At 46.6% G+C, this 22,261-nt stretch overlaps 1 protein-coding gene across 1 annotated transcript in view; it reads left to right on the top strand.

Annotated features, from left to right (window-relative positions):
- The first annotated feature begins 8,129 nt into the window (after positions 1–8,129).
- Positions 8,130–22,261, top strand: part of Pburs (bursicon subunit partner of burs) — a 32,290-nt gene continuing 18,158 nt past the window's right edge. Inside the window, exons 1-2 of the mRNA XM_077657406.1 lie at positions 8,130–8,399; positions 14,799–15,081. Coding sequence (XP_077513532.1) covers positions 14,815–15,081 — 267 coding nt within the window. The 5' untranslated portion in view covers positions 8,130–8,399; positions 14,799–14,814. The remainder of the gene's footprint in view (positions 8,400–14,798; positions 15,082–22,261) is intronic.

The following is a 22,261-nucleotide window of genomic DNA, read 5'->3' as shown; positions in this document are numbered from 1 at the left end:
CAAAGAAAAGTCTCTATTGAATAATTTGAAACACACCGTATGTACACAAGCAAGAAAGCAGCCGAAACAAGATTAGAGCAATCATAACTTCGGTAAGAAGAAGATGAGGAGATCTCTGCGCTGCCGGGCTTCGTCACCATCGCTGGTTGCCAGGGCTCGGTCTCGTGCTGAAGCTACTGCCTCCGGCTAGCTGTTCGGTTCTGCTGCGCCGTTACGGCTGCGTGTGTTGGTTGCAGTAATCGTCATTAAATACCTTATTCACTTGGTGGAGGTGACATCACCCTCACCTCCGACGTCATTCTTGAACTCTGCAGCTGCACGGTATCCCTTCACAGGGCGGAGACGAGACAGCTTCCCCTGACCCTGGTTCCGCCTCTCACCTGCCATGACGCCTTGCATCAAGGACACCCCGCTGTATTCAGTGGCAGCAGCGACCAAGATGTCAAAGACTGGTCGTCGGCCTTGAATAGGTCAGCCATAACAAGTCGAATGACGCTCTCAAAATGAACAACATGGTGTTCCACTTAAATGAGCCGAGCGCTGGTTACCAGTGCGAGATTCTCGAGCTTCAGCTACTGAGGCCGGCTGGCTGCTCAGTTCTGCTGCTCCCTGAATGATGTCTGTGCTTGTCACCGTGACTATAATTAAATCCCCTCTTCACTCTATCAATACTGAAAACCAGCCGCTCCGTCGCCCTGCTTGGTGAGTGGCACTATTGACCCTTGCAATAGACATCTAACGAAACCCAACCATCACCAACGCGTAACGGGAGCCTTGCGATCAAAATCTGAGAAACTTCTTTCGGAGTTCTCCCATCTAAACAACCCAGGGACAGGAGCCACTGAACATTTTCCTGGAAAAGCAGCTCCCTGTCATCTTTTGTCCTCCCCTCGCCAGATAACTACAACGACAAGGATGAGAGGGTCATGGACCGCAGTGACATAAGGCATACACTTGGAAAACTATGTCATCCCCACCACCTTCTCGCTGCCCGCCCGCCCTCTCTGTGATTGTCACCAATCCACGTAGTGCATTCGACAACAACAGACGTTTGCCCTCTTTTCTTGCTTCTATAGTCATTCTGAAGTGTCCAAGCAAGTGGAAATTTTCAAATTGTGCCGTGTATGACGGTTTTCACTAGTGGAAATGCTGTCTCACACACAAGCATCGAGATTGCCCTAAGCGACGAACCCCTACTCTCGTAACAGATATACGTATTAGTCATGCTCCCGAGTCATTCAGTCACCGCACTAAGCGCTTACTCTGCACCAGGTTTTTCTACCAAGGAGCGAGCTCGACCACTCCACGTTCGGCGCTCCATCTAACGCTTTGGGTGCCATTGATATCTACCATGAGGTATGTCGTGGGCAGTCAAACTAACACCTCGAACTAGGTCTGGATGTTTTAGTGTAATTTAACTACGCAAACAGTGTGAGTGTCTGCGCAAATGCGCCGACGTACGTTTCTGCGTCGCCACCGAGTGAGGCCTACGGCCTGCAGCCACCGAGCACAAGGAACACCCCCCCCCCCCCCCCCCCTTTCTGCCAGAGACAGACGAGAAGGCATATCTCGACGGAGGTACAAAGGTCGGTGGTGGTGGTGAAAAGTTTATTATTCGCGGAGCCCTTATAGTTCAAAATTTCATAGGTGGGCTGGCTCCTTGTCGTAGGTGGTGGCCGGCAGCCGGGGTCTGACGACGACCTTCTCCGCCCACTGCACCAGCATCAGTTAAGAGGCAGGGTCGGAGCTAGAGTCTACGACCTCCTACCTTCCGAGTCAGCGAGCGCCCTTTGTACCGATGGTTGCAGTTGTCAGCAAGTGAACGTAAAGTGGTCGAATGTGGCTCTCGGGCCCCACCGAGGGAAATTCGGGGGTGCGTGTAGAAGGGAAGAAAAGCGCAAATAGCGCTGGGTACGGAAAGGTGAAAGCCTGGAGTTGTCGCCAGGTCGTCTCTGGCTGTTTTGTCAGCGATGTGCGTGGCGGGGGTAAAGTAGACGTTTTCAGCGGTAGTGTAGCGTGATGTCGTGATATGTGATCAATCGGTCTCTCCGGCTGCCTGGGTCTTCGGTACGCGCCGCTAAGTTGAGGTACGCTGGAGCAGCGGAATGGCCCGTTTCGTTACAGGGGTGGTCCGAGTGGGTCGGCACCCAGACTATTTAGATGGGGCGACGTGGTGGGGGGTTGGAGATGAGAATTTTATAGGCGGCAGCAGGCATCCGCCAACGGTAAAAATTTTTAATAGAAGTCTTGGAATCGCACAGGATAAGAGTGGCAGTGGAAGACGATAGCACTAGAGCGATGGCTGCTTCTTCGGCTTCTACCGAGGTGTTTGCCCTGATCGAGTCTGATGTCGTGTGTTGTAGGTTGATGGAGAGAGCTGATGCTTGGGAGTACTCTGCGGCGTCTATGTAGGCTATGTCAGGTACATTTTCATGGGCCTTATAAAAGGCGCGGGCGCGGGCTGCCTGTCAAGCTTGGTGGTGGACTGGATGCATGTTGTTAGGTGGGGGGTGAATAGTGACATGGTCCCTGACGTATTGCAAAACATTGTGGGAGTTAATGGGAGGTGGACCGATGGGTCAGAGCTGGAGTGATGCTAGAATGTGGCGTCCAGTGGTAGTGGAATGCAGTGTGCCTATTTGGGGCTATGCGGTGTGCTTCCGTCAGCTCAGTGAGCGTGTTGTGGAATCCCATAAGTAAAATGCGAAAGGTGGGTGCGCGTTTGGGGGAGGGGGGGCAGACTTAAGGCCACCTGGTCGGCTTTTCTGATAAGTGCATCTCTCTTTTCTTTCTTGGTTTCAGTGAGGTAGATGTAGGGCAGGAAGTTTAGCATCCTGCTTATCACGAATGCTTGAACCAGTCTTCGGATGGAGTGTTCGCGCATACCGCGGTGTTTATTGCCTTTTCTTTAGATCAGTCGAATGATGTGGTGCGTGGTGGCAGTGAGTTTCGAGATAGTCTCCGTATTAGGCCCGTTGTCTTTCAGGAACACGCCTACTACGCGACGCTTGTGCACTTCTGGCATGGGCACCCCATCTATAATGAAGAGCATGGAGAGGTTATACTTTTTGCATGAGGTTGGGTCGAGTAGCAGGAGTTCGTACTTGGCTGGGAAGCAAGCGAGGCCTATGGAGGCTGCGCACTCAATTACCACGTTCGCTCCCGCCTAAAGAGTTTCTTCCATTCCTCCGACATTATCCCTTGTAGCTCCGCAGGGTAATGTCGTGTGCATAAAAGTTTTTTATTTCATTTCATTTATTGTTCTCGTTTTGTCAGTACACAGACTGCAAACAGAGGGAGAGCAAGAGAAAGGCGGCTAGATAAGCCTCACAGAGGCCTGCCCTCCCATGTAAACTGGGAAAGACTCGGAATCTGTGAAAGTTTGTGGCCCATGCGGATGAGTATAATGTTAAAAAAGAAAGGGAGGGAGTACATACCCTTGAGGCGTTCCTCGATTCCTCAGAGGGAAAGCGGAGGATTCCAGGAGGCCGACCCGCATAGCTGCTGTGCGATCCCTGAGGAAAGCGGCGATCTAGGAATGCATTCGACTCCCAACACCCCGATTGAACAAAGCGTCTAATGTGGCAGTGTGGTATACATTGTCAAAAGCCTTTTGAAGGTCTAAGGCCAGTAGCGCTCGCGTTCGTTCTCAGTGCCAGGGGTGGAGGATGTCTTCCGATATCTGAAACATTATGTCCTGTGTGAGAGGTGCCTTCGAAAATCCAGCATTGTGTGGGAAAATAGGTTGTTGGTTTGCATGTGAGCGTTTAACCTGTTGAGGATTACGTGTTCTAAAAGCTTGCCAAGACAAGGGGTGAGCGAGACTGGACGGAGATTTTATAGGTTTAGCGGTTTGCAGGGTTTAAGGATGAGGGCAGCTTAAGCGTGGGTCCACTTTTCAGAGAGAATGCGTTCATTCCAGTGCGAGGTTCGTTATAGCTTGTATAGAGCTGCCATCTAAGTTTCTTAGAGGTTTTTTTGTGATTTCATTTCCTCCGGGCCCAGATGTGATACGAATTTGGAGCATGGATGCTCGGACTTCGCACTTATGTCCTCGTCTAGTTCGTGGCTTTCCGCTCCCAAGTAGGGTCGACGAAAAATCTTTGGTGTTGTCGTGAGATATGTGGCTTTGAGGTTCTGGATCAGGGTGTCGTCGTCCATGTCTAGGCTAAGGATTATGCGGGTTACACTGCGATGTTGGGTGTTCTTGGTGTGAGCGGGTTCTAGTCGGTAGCGTAAAAATTTCCACGTGTCATCTAGGTTTCCGGCTAGGCGGTCGCGCACCTCTCCCCACTACACGCGTCTTAGTTGCGCTGCGTGTGCTTCCTTGTATTTTATCAGGGCCGAGATTCTCAGCTTCGAGAAGCGTTTGTGTTTGCTTTTAAGCCAGCGTTTTCGCAGGCTCGAGTGGGCCTCCCAAATGTGGAGTAGTCTGCTATCGGTCAGCTCCGACTCCCGGGTGCTCGATATATCGGCGTGGCCTTGTTTACATCCTTAGTGAGATCTGCCATCCAGTGCGCTAGATGTTCGATGTTGGTGGGGGCATTTGTGTGGAGGTATCGGAACCGATCCCAGTTTGTGATCATTGAGTTGTTTCCTGACGCGGTGGGCAACGGAAGTTAGAGTGAGGTCTGAACGATGTAGTGATCGCTACCTAAGGAGGTGTGCGTGTTCGACCGGTGACAGTGCGTTATGTTCTTTTTCAGGGTGAGATTGGGGGTGCTGTTCTTTTGAACAGAGTTTACAATGCGTCTGCATTGTTGCGGATCGTTTACGAGGGTGATTCGATTCTTCTGGAAATGTGACCAGGATTTCGAGGCTTTGCTGCAGTTGGATGCGTGTCCCCAACTAACATGTCTTGCTTTAAAGGGGCTCTGAAAGGGGCATTAATAAAGTTGCGGTATGTCTGGGATGTTAAAGCACGCCGCTTCCCGAATATTGTCCAGCAAGAATTTTTTAAATCCGTTTTCTAGAAGCTGAGTTATCTGTAGCCAAAATTTGAATTTAAGCGTCTTCGCGCCTTTCCCTCTCTTCTCGTTCCTTTTTGCACGCTGGAAGGTCGGCGGGCCTCCGCCGGCCCCACCTCCGTGAGCGAAGCCTCCTCACCCGCCGGAGCTACGCGCATTTTTCGCCGCGGCCAAGGTAGCTGCCTGACATATGAACGAATCTAACAAATAGCCACTTCTCAACTTTTATACGTAGATGCGAGCAACGGAGGAGGGTGCGAGCATGAAGAAGTCGCCGGGAATGGCTCGCGAACTTTCACGCTTGATTGTGGGTCTTGTGCTGCATGTAGAAGTGTATTATTTGGCTCCGGTTTTCTCAACAACAAAGTGTAGTCATTGAGCGATTTGATGTGCTCTCATCGAAAAATGTTTCAGATCCCTCTTTAAAGGCGTCTAGCATTATGGGTGGGTGTTTGGCGCTGATTTGAAGTGCTTTTTTCATGGCCTCTATAAGAGAGGCTACTTTGCCTTCAGGGAGGCTGTAGATGAGGCTGGGGCTTTTTCTGGTTTTGCGAAGCAGTTCTACCAAGTGAAAATCTGCATCGTCTATCGGGTGGTCGGCGGCAGTGTAGTTTCGGTGGACTAGCGTGGCCACTCTGTGAGTGGACAAGCTCGCCGGTACGTGGGTTGTATAGTTCAGGAGTTTGACTGGGATATTCGTTTCTTGAAATGCGATGACTGTGGGCGTCTTTGCGTCCTGAAGGGACTGAATATAGGGCGAAAGCTAAGAGCGAAAACCTCTGCAGTTCCTCTTCCTCGCCTTAATGTCCTTACTATGTCCTGCCATGTTCGGTTTGGGGAGCGGGTGGGGAGAATTGCGGTGCTGTAATTGACATTTATTTGTCGAACTTAATTTGGATCTGCTGTTGCTGCATCTGCTGCCCGAGCGTCGGGATCCGGCCGTTCATGCTGCGCTGTAGCCTCAAACTTTTCGGCGAGCTTTTGCTCCAGTAGGGAGAAAGAGGCGATGAAATCAGGCTGTTTGGAGTTGTCTTGGTCGATCGCTTTGCGCTCTGCTGGTGTGTTTGGGGTGGTGGAGGCCTCGATGCAGGAGGAGTGAGTAGGGTGTTGAGAGCTGGGAGGTAGGAGGTTTGGTGGGAGATTTTTATTCTGTCGGTGAAGGTGAGGGTTAAATTGGCAATGTGTTCATTTTGTTGCTTAATTTGTTCCTTGAGTTGATCGTTCAGTCCCTTAGATTCTCTACAGAGGTGGGCACAGCCACGCTCCTAACCAAACAGCGAGTGCAGAGAGAGGGAAGCCTGTGCCGAAAACGAGCGTCTGTCACCGGCTGATTCAACGCGGCAGGAACGCGGCAACAAAGCCAGGAAGTGTGAACCAAATTGTAGCAAATGTAAATAAAATCATTATCGAGCCGCAAAAGGCAGCGGAAATAAACGGGAAATAATTGGCACAACATTCTGCAGTGAGGTGCGGTAGAACCGGAAAATCATTAAATAAAAAAGCATCAAAGGGAAAAAGCATCATCCTTAAAGCGCATTCTACTTACTCAGTTAAGCACATACGACGAGCTGAGCGTCTTGGAACTATTTTTCCTTTGTGTCACTTTAAGTACAGTCATGAAATGCAGGGCTCCGTATAATTAGTTAACCAGGCCACACAAGCACTTAACTACTCAGCATGTGGCAGCGCCACGTCACTGCATCATGATGAGTGAAATAACAATGTTTCTGTATTGAACCAACAATTATTGAATTACCTTTTGACGAGCTGTCCCTTCCATTATTTTGTGCACTAATATTTATCTGCCTGGTTGTCTGTCATATGCTAGTCTTGTTGCGTTTGATATATGTGCCCCAAGTGGACTTACTAACTTAATAATTGACTTCATAAGAATTGTGAAATATGTTTCGTTTTATTTAATTGACTGTCCTGTCTCTGCTTCGCCCATGCCCCCCAAAATTTTTTCTTTTCTTCTTTCCTGTTCTGCATAAATAGTCTTGAGGGAGTCATGCAGTTTAGCATCAATGAATCAGGTTAAGTCTGTCGGTCGGTCGGTCGGTCGGTCGGTCCGTCGGTCGGTCGGTCGGTCGGTCGGTCAATATTTAAACCTTACAAATCAGCGTATCCGATCCTGCCAAAACTAAACACGGCTTGATTAGCAGTTTTCTGCAGAGCATAAACCGCAATGCAAAATCATTGTACTTTAAGCGCGCCAAAACCACACACACACATGCACGAGAAAAGAGAACGGGACAGAGTGTGGTTTTGGCGCCTTTAAAGTACAATGATCAGTTACCAACCAGCCCAACAAGAAATTTTCTTAGGCAATGCAAAGGGCGGAGTTTGACAAGCACAGGTATGAAGTTTTACTATAATGTGCGTAAATGAAACAAGATTTCATTTTTTTACGTGAATCTAACGAAAATTGCTTATCTGGCAGCTTATTAAGGGCATGTGGTACACAGAAAGATCTATTGTGTTCGCAGTACTTGCTTCGCACCCGAGGAACAAAAGACCACTCATGTGGACGTACAGGTCGCCCACGTATACATACGAAACACAAAAGTAATTCAACCCCATATGGTTAAGCACGAGTTTCAGTAAATTACAAAGTAAGGTTGGGCAGTTTGAGGCTTGAAACCGCATCAACTTTAACCTTAATTTTCGTCAACTATAATGGGGTTACAGCTTAAGCTGTCGCTCCCTATGATATGCAAAAAATACTGTGCTGCTTTGTATAATGGCTGTCGATTTGCAAATGTCTCACTCATACTTCTAAAGTTCGAACTTTAATCGGTTCTTAGGCTGTCCTAGCTGCCAGTAGCATAACAAAAGAATGTGGATCAGCCCATATAAGCAAGTAGAAAAAATAGGTTGATAAAATCAAATGAAGAATCCCAAAAGTATACATAGCAGCACATGGAGTAAGAGCCAAAATGAAAACCTTTCTGCCGAGAACAAGCTCACCCGCTGAGATGAAGCCTGTTCCAGGGAGACTTGTTCTTCTACAGGGCCAAACAATAAAAAGTGGAGCACAACGCTGTTCTCCGCAGCAGTAGGCTTCACTTTCGGCCAATCAGGACTGCGGCAGCGTTTTTTTTTTCGTTGTGTTGTTGCCGCCTCTTGACGAATAAGCACCACCGTGCGCTTGACTGTGCCGCACAGAGAGTCAGCGACAACTCAGAAGATTTGCTAGACCGCCGCAGTCTTTGAGGCCAGTGCTTCATAAAGCGTTCAGCCGCCTTTTCGCATCTGAATCTATCGCCCCAGCAGAAATGCCTGGCTTTTCAGTAGTTTAACACGCGTGTAACGTAGGCATTTGGTGAGATTATTTTGCTCAAAGAAACGCATACAATCTTTTAGGTCCACCTGCCCGCAAGTGGCAAACCTCAGGAGTCTTTATTCGTTTTGTGGAACGTTCAGCGACTTCTGGTAAGTGAACACAGTTCTTTGCTTGGATATTTACTCTTTTGAGCGCAACTTGGAAGTGCGCTGAAATACAAGAGGGCCATGCTGGCGAGGAAACATTGCAGTCAGCCTAAATAATATGATTACACTTGCTTGAAAATTACGTAAGGTTGCCTGGTTCGTACACCTAATCTTGGCACCATGTGCTCCAAGCACCGTCTATAGAGGCAACACTCAAAGGCGCATCGCAGCCCCATTTTGAAGCTGTGTTAGGAAAGCAGTTCTTTTTGTATTTATTTATATCTTAGAAGACATCTAAGGGGGCAGGGGGACGAAGCTAAAGACCTAGTGACGTCTGAAGGGTCGGATTTCCGCATGCAATATAGCATGAACGATGAAATGATTCTCCAAGTACCCTGGGCACAACTTGATAAATCCTAAATATTAATAAGCGGTACTTGTGAGCTTTCTTCTATTTCATGCATCTCAGTTATCTTCACAAACATTCCTAGTGTCATGAACAAATGTGATGAACTAAACTGTTGTGTGAGCAAGTGATGCTGACATCGTTGTTCTGAGACGTGGCTTGGTGCAAAGGTTTCTAGCGCGGAAATTTTCCAGGGACCAAAGAAATACAGTGTATACCGCGGCGATCGAGACTCTCGACATGGCGGTGGAACACTGATAGCCGTATCCAACGAAATTCCCTCTTTTCCAATCTTTACTATTAGCGGTTAGGAAGTAGTCTGGGTCTTTATTGCCAATGAAAACATGCGAATAATCCTCGGTTGTTTCTGCCGTGTCCTAACACGCTCCAGCTACTTTTGTTGACAATCTTTATGACGCCATCAATTTAATGGTTCCTCGTTATGCCTCAGCCCCCATTGTTATCCTCGGGCATTTTAACTTTCCTAATATCATCCGGTCAGGCCTTTATCCCTGTCTCAAATCAACGTCTTCACAGTGTCAAGGCTTCTTATATTTGTTTACCCTTTCATCTAACACAAGTTGTAACGTGCCCCACGAGATATAATGCGCAGTCAGGTAATACGCTGGATTAAATACTTTGTACGCATTCGGATTTTGTATCTGCTATCACGTACTTACCCGGCTTGAGGGATGACTTACTGCGTCTATTCGACCCCACCATTTGACTCCAACGTGGGAGTTCAGTGGTAAAACCAATTCGGGATTACAAAAGGGAAATTTTGATGCTATAAACTCTAAGCTGGCCACTTATTTGGGCCTGTACCTTGCAGATTTCAACAAGCCATGTGTCCAAGAAAACTTGGACCTCTTCTGGAATAGAATAAAGCAGCTCACAAATGCACATGTACCATTAAAACATATCCGATATTACTGAAACGCTCCATGATACGCTAACACACTGAGACGCCTTTGCAACAACAACAAAAAACGACTTTTCCGTTTCGCAAAGCGTTTGAGCAGTGCCTATCGCGGAGAAGCGTACTCGACGGCTGAAGGACATTACCTCGAGGCGGTGCGTGAAGCTAAAGACTTTTCTTTACTAACACTCTTCCTTCACTGTTAAGAAATAGTCCGAGAAAATTTTAGAATATTGTTAATGCACGCGACAACAGAGGGATTTCGGTTAACAATGATGACGGGGAACCCCCATCGTCATCTGAGTGTGCATGCACATTGAACCATGTATTTTCTAAGAAATTTTCTTTATCGACTGGGGAAGTGCGCTTGAAACTGCTTTAAAATATAATTTTTCTCTGATGCCTCCCATTGTCGTTGATCTTACTGGAACTGTAAAAGTGATTGATTCATTAAAAATTTCCTCCTCATGTGGCATTGACGGCATCAATTCAAAGTACTTGAAAGAAACCAAAAGGTACCCATCTGTAATTCTTGCAAAACAATCCCAGCAGTCGCTCGACCAAGGGATTTTGTCGAAAGAATAGAAAATCGGGAAGGTGGTTCCTCTTCATAAATCATACAGCAAATCATCCTTTTAAATTATCGACCCTTATCGTTGACCAGTCTTCCGTGAAAATTATTGGAGGATATATTATATTCCCATATATATCGTTTTTTGCACTCTAATTCCTCTTTTACATCTGTTCAAAATGGCTTTCGCCCTTCCTTGTCATGGAAAACTCAGGCCCTTTATTTCACGCATTCATCACAGAGCATACTTGATTGGAATTCCCAGGCAGACTGCATATTTTTGGACTTCTGCAAGGCCCTTGATGAAATCCATCATAAGCTAATAATGATTAAACTATCTGCACAGAATCTTGATCCTGCAGTACTAAACTGACCCGCCGCGGTGGTTCAGTAGAATAGGGCGCTCGGCTGCTGATGCGGAGTTCCCGGGTTCGAACTCGACCGCGGCGGCTGCGTTTTTATGGAGGCAAAACGCTAAGGCGCCCGTGTGCTGTGCGATGTCAGTGCACGTTAAACATCCCCAGGTGGTCGAAATTATTCCGGAGCCCTCCACTACGAAACCCATTCTTTCCTTTCTTCTTTCAGTCCCTCCTTTATCCCTTCCCTTACGGCGCTGTCCGCCGATATAGGAGACAGATACTGCCCCATTTCCTTTCCCCAAAACCACTTATTATTATTATTACTAAACTGGCTTTAACATTTTCTGATTAATCGCTCCCTGTACGTCTGTAATAACGATTGTAATTCTCTCTTAACCGAAGTAACATCAGGCTTGCCCCCAGGCTCCGTGTTAGGGCCACATCTATTTCTAATATACAATAACGACTTGCCGAGCTTCATCTCTTGTTGCATGCACTTATATGCTGACGGCTGTGTCAGTTATCGCGAGGTTCGTAATGATGGCGACATACGTATTCTTCAGTCCGATTTAAGTAACATTGATCTTCGGTGCACTAAGGTGCGCATGGAACTAAACATTAACAAATGTAAAATAATGTTTGTCTCCCTACAAGGTGAATGTACCTCGGTGTACACACTTAACAACTCCACTTGAGTCCGTGTCTTCATATAAATACCTTGGCCTAGCCATTTCTTCCACATTAAACTTTAAAGGTAACACTGACCAAATTATTAGCAACGCCAATCGGACCTTAGGATACTTAAGACGTAATTTCAATAAAGCACCTACTTCATTAAAGCTTAATTCTTCTTTATAAAACGCTTATCCCACCCAAACTTGAATATGCTGCCTCCATCAGGGATTCCGATCAAAACACTTTATCTCATGCTGCTGAAATTGTGCAAAATAATGCTATTCGCTTTGTACTTTCTAATTGTAATTGAACAACCAGCATAAAGTTAATAAGGTGTAAGGTCGGTTTGCCGTGTCCGTCTCTTCCCGTAAAATTTTCGCATTTACTGGTTTCATAAAATTTACTGCTATGAGTCTGTACATCGTGAATTCATCATGTCGCCTAGCTACCTCTCCTCACGTGTCGACCATCGTCACAAGGCTGCTCTTCCTAATCCCCGCACTAACACCTATTATTATTCATTCTTGCCAAACACATCTAAAGGTTGGAACTACCTGTCCGCAGAGATTTGATCTATATCAGATTACGCTCTTTTCAGCCAAGCATTGGTCATTCATTTTTGTGATGTCACCTGAGTGTTTATTACTCCCCTGTTTCCTTTTATTGAGCACAAAGGAGAGCTGATTTTGAAAAGAGAATTTGGGCTTGCGGCAGCTTTTTTGTTTTTACGCGGCGGTAGAGTGTGTACCTAAAAAATTTTTGAAATCCTAGCCGAATAACATCGTTTATTTCAAACTCTGAACATTTCATTTCAATTGATGAAAGTGAGAAATAGAAACAGCCGTCGCGCTGTTCAAAATGTTTAAATCAGACATTAGAGACACATCCATATCAATTATAATAATGAATGTCGAGTAACTCAAATGTACCTTGCAGAGTGGACATAAATGGAGTTAAATTTCTTGTCGAGAATTGATCTGCCTTATGGCAAAACTGAGCCTCAGAGAGCTGGGGCGGCGCAGTGCTCTGGCAGTCAGCATGTTTGAGACGCTGTTTTTTGAAGCGACAGCTTCACTACGGTAGGTTTTCAAGAAAGCCGGGTCAGTGTAGTGAAGTGACAGGTGTCACGTGATCACAATCTGCCCACCCTGTCAGGTGGCAACTGCCCCGTCGGGCACTTCATCGACGCTTGACAGAAAATCCGTTCGGAAGTGCGTGTGGCGTTTGTGAACGTTTAGCCACGGAAATGAAGCTTTCGCTTCTTATCAGGGTTAACCAAAGTTTTTAACCAAAGCTAATTTTTTTTCTAGCAAAAATGAAGACTGATGTCACTCGTGAGAGTGTTTTTGAATATGAGATAGGTCGTCAAACTTTTCTTAACAGAGTCGAAGAACGTTTCACAGCAGACTCGGGAAGAAGTTCAGACGATAGGGGAGAAATTTACGATACGGAGAGAGCCGGTTGTGTGCTGTCGCAAAGGGCCTCTTCGATTTACCGCGCTCGGGCAGCCAGTTGGCAGCCAGAAAGTTCGCCCCTGGCAGTGTAGTGCATCGTGGTGACATGGGCTGGCGGCCACCGGAACCAAGGCTGCCGGCAATCACGGCTGCAAGCATCCACGAATCTCGGAGGGCAAATGCTCTGCATAACTTCTTGTTCTGCTGTGTGTCGTTGCTACGCACGCGTACGGCAGAAGTAGGCTGCTTGAGATCAAAAACAACGATGTGAGGTTATTGAGGGCTGCCGCAGGTGGCGGAACAAGCAGCTGATCGTGCTCACGCCGGTATACATCGACGATGACAACGCGACCATGTGCCTTCGGTGCACACTGTGCTGCGTAAGCTTCGAGAAATCCTGAGAGTACGCGATGAGCAATCGCAATGTAACGTCTCTCAGTTGACACAACATCGGAGGGAAAAACTGCCCGTGCATTGCTCATCAGACGACACGCGGTACTCCCGGATTATCGCGTATTTTTTTGCTGCGCAGTAAGCATGACTGGTGTGACCGCTGATGATTGACCCGGCATGGTGATTGACTCTGCGCTGTGGTCGTTGCGTTTTCTACGTTCGTGAACTCCTGAGGGCTGTAATCAGAAAAGAATCGGGATACGTTCCGGTCAACTGTAGTCTATCGGCCGCTGGCTTTTGCTGCCGGCAAGGAATGCACGCATATCTCGACAAAAGCGATCAGCTGATTGAACGTTCATCTAGAACACGCGTGCGTACTGGCACTCGAATGAAAGGGGCTACAGTCCGGTCTTGCGTGTCGGCGCCCCACGTACCGCGTGTGCTTGCGTGATGATCTGCGCTGGGAAATTCTTCTTTTTATCTCTTTAGTAAGCCAGACGCGAGGAGATGCATGCGTATGATACTTCTCAGATATTTTAATCATTTGTAACAGAAGGCCCGCGCACCAAGCGACCGAATTAGCGCTCGCATCGGCTGCCGTGACAACTGCGTCGTCACATATATATTACCGCACAGATGCCTCGAGTAATGTGCTCGTGAGGAATTTCAATGAAGGACATGTTTCAATCAATGAAGCATTTCTCAAAGTACACCCGGCTCTCCCCCGTCTGAGCGCGTACTCGGAGCTGGAATCTGCGGCTGCTTTAGTGAAAGGCCTCGAAGAGAATCGAAATGCTAGCCGGAGCACGAAATTAATAGCCGAAATATTTTGCGAGTGAGAACTATGCGACCGTATTATGAAGCGAGCATTTGTGCTTGCGAGATGTCGAGACGATCGAACTGCAATCATATTCACACGCAGGCAAAGCAAACAAATAAGCAGCGAGAAGTATCGCAAAGGGTGCCATTGCAGGCGACACAGACGATATGCACCGTGGTCTAGTCGAAACAAGCGCCTGCACCGAGCTAGGGATCGAACAAAGCGCCGCGTGAAGAATCACGGTCGCGCAGTCATTCTAGTTCGTATAAGAAAGGCTGCGCCCGCTTCCCGCTTCCTCTCCGTCGTCTACTAGTTGCCCTAGCGCTTAACAGAGTATACTGAGGGGCCAGTTGGTCAGACATATTATAAACGAAAACGTAGCATAGCATAAACGTAGCGTATAAGAAAGGCTGCGCCCGCTTCCCGCTTCCTCTCCGTCGTCTACTAGTTGCCCGAGCGCTGCCAACACAAAATCGTCCTGGCGAGTCTGGCTGCCCAAAGGCAGCCCGAACCCGCCCAGCCAGAGAAAAACGAACTCGTTTGAGCAGCCACGGGAAGTGCGCGGAGCAGCCAGAGAAAACCGAGTACCTGTCTCTGCCTTCTGGCAGCCCGCAGGCAGCCCGCGGGCAACCAGAGGCAGATATTCGAAAAAACCCAATGTAAATTTAGTGAGGGTATCCCGTTGGGAAGGGTATCACGTTGGTGCTCTGTGAATGGTGTGTTTGTAGGCGGCGAAAAAGTGTTGTGTGTGCAGGAAAATTTTGTGCTATAAAGAGCAGCTCACTCTTCGCTCTTCTGAGCGCAGCGACAGCGGCCTGAAGATGGTGTGGCGTCCCCGCGCAATGGCTGTAGCAGCAGCGACCACCGCGCTGTGGCTGGCGTCTGGCCTGGCGCCGGTATCGGCAGTCGATGCAGGAGCGGGCAGCTGCCGCCTCCAGGAAACCAGCATCCGCATCACTCGCGACCACAGCGACGACCAGGGCACTCCTGTGCGCACCTGCGAAGGCACCGTACTCGTGAGCCGCTGCGAGGGCACCTGCATTTCTCAGGTGCAGCCATCCATCACGCTGCCGCATGGATTCCTCAAGGTGAGCGCCCCACTCTGCACACATCACCGGGAGACCGGGAGAACGCGATGTTCTCGTGACGTATACGGGAGATTTTGATGGTGGCAGAGAAGGATAACCGGGGGCCGAATATGTTAATGGTTCATTTTGTTCAGATTTTTTTTTGTCGCGTGCCATTAGTCGCGGCGCAGATGCCATAGGCCGTAGGGAATGCCGTCACGTTGGCCGCGGCAGACACATGGCCAGGTATAAACGTGCTTAGCGCCCATACCGCACTGCTCGACCGGCGCCGACGGCACCAAATGACGGAGCACTATGAGGCGCCTGAAGCGCCTGACGGGATTTATCCCTCTATAGACCATTCTCGGGAAGAAACTGAGATGGTTAGAATGAACTGGCGCCGCATGGTCCCTTTGACGCGGCCGGATTAAATGCGGCGCGAAAAGAGCTCTTAGCTGTAGAGCTGCGACCAGACAGTTCGGTATTTTGGATGGCTGCTTGCTTCCGCATCTCCTGCTGATTTCGACATGATTGACAACACATCGAAATGAAATGTAAAAAAATGGCACGCGATGCAGCGCAGTCAGGCCGAATGCGTGTCTGGTGATCGACCACTTAAGTTTTAACCTCGTTTTCGGTTTGAGTCTTCGTTTTCAAGGTGAAATAGACTTCGTACAAAGATAGGCGAAATGCTACTTAAGCTCCGCTTTAAGAGTATGACGCGATAATGTTAATGGGTCAACGCTCATAAATGCGGAATTGGTCATTCTCTACATGTACAGATCGCTGGGTGTCCTTATACCACTCCTGGCACAGTGGTGCAGGGGCTAAGCGATACACCACTTCCCAGCAGTGTCAAGTTCTGTCACCGGTGGGGCTTCTGAGACCCAGGCTGCTCATCCTGAGATACTTCAAGGTACCGGAGAGAGGGTTTAGAGAGATAAAGCTAGGTCAGAGAAAACACGGGACTTGTTTGGGGTTTTAGTGCTTGCGCAGGGAAACGAAATCAAACAGCACTAACTATGGGCTCAGGGCGCAACCCCGCAGCTTTTTTATTCTCGCAATAAATTTACTTCGACTCAGTGACTGTTAGCGCTGGGTTCAATGAGAAATTCAAGAATTTACCGAGGATCTGCAATAGAGTGAACAGGTATCGTTAACATAGGTGTCCCTGATGCACAGGCCCACCTATCTAACGAAAAAACACTCGCAAGCAGAATGTTGTGGACAGTGTTGAAGTCTTGGTATACGCGAGCGCCTCAATCAATCCGTACAGCACTGCAGCCCTGAAAGTTCACAGAAAAGGTGTTTTTTTCACCTTTAACCGCATTATTGGAGTCCCTAGTGATAGTGAAAATTCGGCCGATAGGGAATACAAATTTCTTCGCAGCGGCCACTAAATATTCGCTAAGAGTTCTGAATGTTCTGTCATTAGGTCAGCACTTTCTGACTGTCGATCTGCTCTGCCAGGAAGCTTAACGGCCAGAGTGGGGTATACCTGCTGCGACAGAAGAAAAGGTTGGGGAAACACTTTGTTAGCGCGGGATAATGTGCACGCACTGCCGGCACTACTATGTGCCTGTGAGGAGGAAGCCTTGAATGTTTTAATTTTTGAGGAATATAATAATACCCCTGTCACACGGCATTCCTCAACGGCCTTTCTATCAAAGGCACCATTTTTCACCAAAGGAGCGGAAGCTTAAAGGAGTAGTGACGCAGCTACACGGTGCAGCCCAAAGGTGAAACAGTCGTTGAGGCTTAGCACCCGCTGCTGTGCTCGAGGCGGCTGAAGTCAGTGCTTTAAAATTAAAGTGGTGTATTGTATTCATTCGTTGAGCTCAGACAAATATTTTAGTCTAACTGCTTCCTTAAAAGAACTCCAACAAGCTACACCCATCAGCAACAGCAAGTTTTGTGTATTGCCTTGGCCACCAGGGGCACTCGATGTTGCTGCAACGCTTTCACTGTCATGAAATCTGGACATAAAATAAAAACACCCGTACCAACAGCAAAGCCAGACGCGCCTTTTAGTATTTAAAAGAAATATTTCCAAACATTGTTGGCTGCATCTATTTTTTTTAGTGCTTTTACTTCTTGACGTTGGATGGCACTGCGATCGCAGGTTCTCTAAGGCCGCGCCTTTGGGCTCCAAAGGTCTCTGACGAGCGCCTTCGCCTCCAACGCCCTTAGCGGCAAAGGCGCAACATTTTTTTTTCATGTAGCTGCACTCTTTACGCCTTTGGATATAGGGACCTGATTCTTAAAAACCTTTGCAGTGCCCGTGTGACAGGGGTAATAGGAATAATCGAAATTTTTCTCGTGTGCAATTTAACCTGGACGCGAGATGACCAGACGTTTCTTCCAAGTGCCTGAGATTCTGAGCACAACTGTGAATGGGCGGGCGGAAATCTTGCACTACACTTCAACATCCGATCTTTGTTGATGAGACTCCGCACGTTTTAATAGCTTGATCCAGGCTGTGTTCGACAATTATAATAAGGACCTTATATGTTCGACTGTATATCGGCCAGGACTGAAAGCCGGAAACCTTCATAAGTGCCGCTGGACAGTATAAATATTAGAAAAATGGACGACCTCTAGTTTCCGCACATACCATGTTCCACATCAAAGTGAAGGTCACACATGGAACCTTCACGTCAACCTTATATAGCATCTCTGAGCGGGACTCTTGTTCGACGGCTGCTAAGAAAAGACATTGGATGCCTTGTAATCGGTGGCGTAGCTTATCGGACTCGGCATTCTCAGGTATGTAAGACAAGAAAAGAAAGGGAGGCAGAAAAAAATGGCCACGAGTTGTGAAGACATTCGCCTAGCGCCATGGTTCGAAATAAGGGCTCATACGATTTGCTTATGTTCCAACTGAATAAGATACATACATAGCATGCCTGAAGCGGGTTGGCGTATAGTTTTTGTATGCGTATGCGTATAGTGTATAGAAGTTTTGTATGCGGGTGTATGTGCCTACTAACAGCTTCACTTTAAAGTGACTTTTTAAAGTCACTTAATGCTCCGAAGAGAATGATGTGTGGTGGTAAGCTTAGCAGAATGCAAACAGTGACACATTTGGAGCACCAGACCTTGATTTGCGATGAACAGACTCAGACTTTTTTTGATGCCCCTTATAAATTATAATCTTTGTTGCCAAAAAAATTAGTCAGCCTAGTAGTTTCTGGCAGCATATTATGAGAAAAGCATGTTCTCTATTTGCAGAAAGCCGTGAATAGTTCCACACTTCCCAAGCGGCTACAGCAATTTTGTGGGTGTATTTTAGGGCATTTATTTGCATTTCAGGAGGATTTGTTTAAATGAGGTAAATAGTTAAATCTAACATAAGTTCAGTTGTACTGTAATTGGTAGCAAACCACTTATCTTCTCTCTCGAAAACTAAGTTACTGAAACGGGCCTGTAATGCCAAGATAACCGGAACGGAAACTAATTCGAATAAAAAAAGCCGCCACCGCCTGGAAGACGTTGAAGTAACGAGCGTTAGCTGTTAGGTTTGCTTCATTGGCATTCTACCCTATACCTTGGCCAATCCCCCCCACGTGGGTATGTGCCATATTACTTGAGGAGAAGAAGAAGAAGAAGAAGAAGAAGAAAGCGAAGAAGAACGCGCCCGTTGTCGAGTTACACCCCCTCAAGATACGTCCTAAACGAAACTTGCTTCGTTTGGAGGGTGAAGGTGGGCCTAGAATTCGGCTTGCGGCGCGATGTGGTAACGCTTCAATTAGTAATTGCATGTGTGCAATGTTTGCCTGTTATTTAATTAGGGTTTTATTTTCATACCCAACCCATAGCGTTTTATTTGCCTACCAAATTCGGTACACAACTGCGCCTAGATGGGTGCCCCTTGCTGTCGGAGTATATATAGCGGAACGAATGTATACACATGTACAGGTCCCGTAACAGGACAGTTTTCCTCTCATTGTAGGATATTTTTTGGGAATGAGAGGGGAAAGGTATGGGAGGGCGCAAACAATTTTAATGGCTGCCATCTTGAATTCGAGCAACCGAAACTATGCCGTCATTTCGTCCCCTGAAGTCATTCTCACGTAGTTCCACCCCTATCCACCATATTGCACCCAGACGTCATCATAGGCACGCGGCAGGTTGTTGTTTCTACAATTCTATTGTATATGCGCTACAAGTCTCCATGCTAGATGTGCTGTTTTCTAGTTGCTGCCAGAGATGGCGCTGTAATCTCAGGATCGTAGCAGACCCCATGAAATCTCGAAACGTGATGGGTAAGAGCTAACGCTCTTAAAATGAGTCAGATCATGCTGATGTGATGATTAAAATGAGCCTGATCTACTTGTAAGAGCCTTCTTTGTAAACTTGAGCCTCATAGCTTGGACTGTATCGAGCGTGGATTCATTCATTCCTGCTCCAGTGGTACCTAATGACACATTCATAGGATATAAAGAGATCGGCGGAAGATCTGAAGACGGCGATAACGAACGGATCGTTCGCCCCGTCGTTGAAGAAGCAAGCAGAAGCTTTTGCTACACTCAAATTTAAAGTGTTTTTTGGTTCGGCTGTTTGATGTTGGCTGCCTAAACTCATTAATATTAGTCAAATAGCAGATGCAGACGAAAACAGACAGGACTAGCACTTGTCCAGTCATGTCTTATCTTGTCTGCGTCTATCAATTCGCTACTAATTTCAATTATAGGATAGTGCGTAAGGCAGAATAATTTATAGATGCTATATATACTATTCTTTTTAAGTTTCCTCCACTGAAGTGGGAAAACAAGAAAACATGGATGTCACGTAATCGAGAAACTTGCTGTTCACATTTATTGGCTTCAGCTGGGGAAGCTCCAGAGTGTCCCTGTTTGTACATAATGAATGTTTCAGTTACTCTTATGGTGAACTCAAGCATAACCGTTTTTAACCAATATCTTCATAAAGAGAGCTTGATTTAATACCAATAAACGCTTTTGCCGCAAAACTACGTCACGTCTAGGGTTTTGCACGGAAATGTCAAATACAAGGTTTACATGCTGACAGTAGCCAAAATATTTGCGTACTTTTTCAGTACGGGATGAGGCAGAGCTATTTTAACATACTCTAGGCACGATAAGGAACACCAGCTGACAGTAAACAATTGCTTTCTACCTAAATGTAAGACCATAAGCACGTACAAAGTGACACTAATGTTAGAATCACGGGGAACGACTTCAGCTTCGTTATGAAGACTAGATTTACCTGCGCGTCGTATATGATATACATGCTTGAATGCTCGTCCTATAAGGAACATTATATTGGAGAAACCTGACAATCATGGAGCGCGAGATTAAATGGCCACAGAGCTGTCACAGGAACGCACTTGGAAAAGGCAGTTTTCGAACATTTCAATCAAAGTAGTGATAACTTCGGTGCACCTGAACAATTCATTTTATCATCAGGCTTCAAATTGACTAAATACAAAATATCCATAGAAGCATTACTGATCCAAAAATTTAAAAACTTACAACCAGCAGGGACAAAGATCCGCGAAGAAAACATATAATCTCTCAGGAATACTCTGTTGCTGACGTAATACTTAAATACGGTCTTGCACGTGGTGAAAACTGCAATAACACCACGAGAGAAAAACACGCTATACCTGGCTTTGCAGTACTTCATATTAGTTGTTTATCGTTTTTATTTTTATTTACTGTTCTTATTTTCTTATCTACTACTACTACATGCACAGCACATCATGCTGTCCTTTCTGAGGGACCCTTGATCTCGCACTTTTTGAAATTAATCAAAGCACAAAGTAACGATCCAGGTAACTGAAAACGATACTGCGATAACTTTACCATTCAAAAAACAGAGTGCAATAAACATCCAACGCCAGCTAATGATGACCTCATTCGAATGACAGAGGCCGCGGAATCAGAAATATAGGTTTTAGGAGTAGCTCATCTTTCTGTTTATACCCAAAAAGGCCCGTAGTGGGACATTGCAGGAAGGTTGAGTATGTGCACGGCGGTTGTTAACTAGCCTGAAGTAATAGCTGGAGATGAGACAACTTCAATGGCAGCCTTGAAACGAACAGGATCATGGATCAGATCCAAATGGCTTGGAATAAAATTTCAAATAACACTAAGAATGGCTTGTAAAAGGCAGTAGCGCGTGCATACGGTGCTATCACGTTGACAGGGCGGCCTTTGGGAGGCACCCAATGACGTGCTGGATCAGCTGGCTGTCCCGGGTTGAGGAATGAAGAAACCTATGGTAAAGGCTATGGCATCTGATTCGGAGGCGAGAAGAGAAATGAGAAAATTGTGGCTAGGATTTCAAGGCGGAGACGGTTGAGTAGTACGAATAGTTTGAAATCATAAACCGAGAAAGCATTTGCATCACTCGAACCACGAGGAGTGATGCAAGCATTGCGTGATAATGATCCAGAAGAGGCGTATGCAGACTTGCTAGAAATTAACTCCGGAGGCTCAGAGGAAACATATTCCTAAAGAAGAAGAGTGATAAACTACCAACAAAGAATGGCGACTAGCGAAGAGACATAACAACGTCCTTGCTATTCAGTGAATCTTTACAATAGAAAATAGAGGGCTCAACCTCACAAGTCTGCAACTCTCTGATAGTTTATTGCTATGACACTTGTGAAGAATGGTTGCGTATAATTGACTTCTCGAAACAGAATGATAGAACTGATTAAAATATGAACTTGCAGAGCCTTGGATAGAGTCAATACTTTACAATTTCCGTTTGTAACTTAAGCAGTAGTCTGGGGCAAGCATACTTCATTTCATACAATAGGCACAACGCTGAGAAAATTCGGAAACAGTCCGCATGAAAAAATAAAGTGAGGAATGTTACTCCACGGCTATTTTGAGGCCGAGTGGTCAAAGGCAGCATAAAGCTGCTGCGTGTCGTCAGCATTAACAGCGCGTTTAAGCAACCTCACGACAAATGCATCTGGCTATAAGCTTCCAGCCTATGCATTTTATATTTTTAGCTGATCAAAAGGAAAGCACTGCTTCTTGAACGCAAATGTAGGCAGGGCAAACAAACTAGCTTTGATAGAGTTGCACCTGATGTATGAAACGGAATGTTGTTACCGTATATAGGGAGCATGAGAGTAAAGTTCCTGACGGAATAAGAATGTGGACACGCATATTTGCAGATATTCTCCGGTGATGAATAGCAGTTGCAAGTGTATCTCAAGAGG

Source organism: Amblyomma americanum, chromosome 3 (assembly GCF_052857255.1).
Source record: "Amblyomma americanum isolate KBUSLIRL-KWMA chromosome 3, ASM5285725v1, whole genome shotgun sequence".
NCBI lineage: Eukaryota > Metazoa > Arthropoda > Arachnida > Ixodida > Ixodidae > Amblyomma > Amblyomma americanum.
The sequence above is the reverse complement of the archived record's forward strand: the minus strand, read 5'-3'. Positions and strand labels throughout refer to the sequence as shown.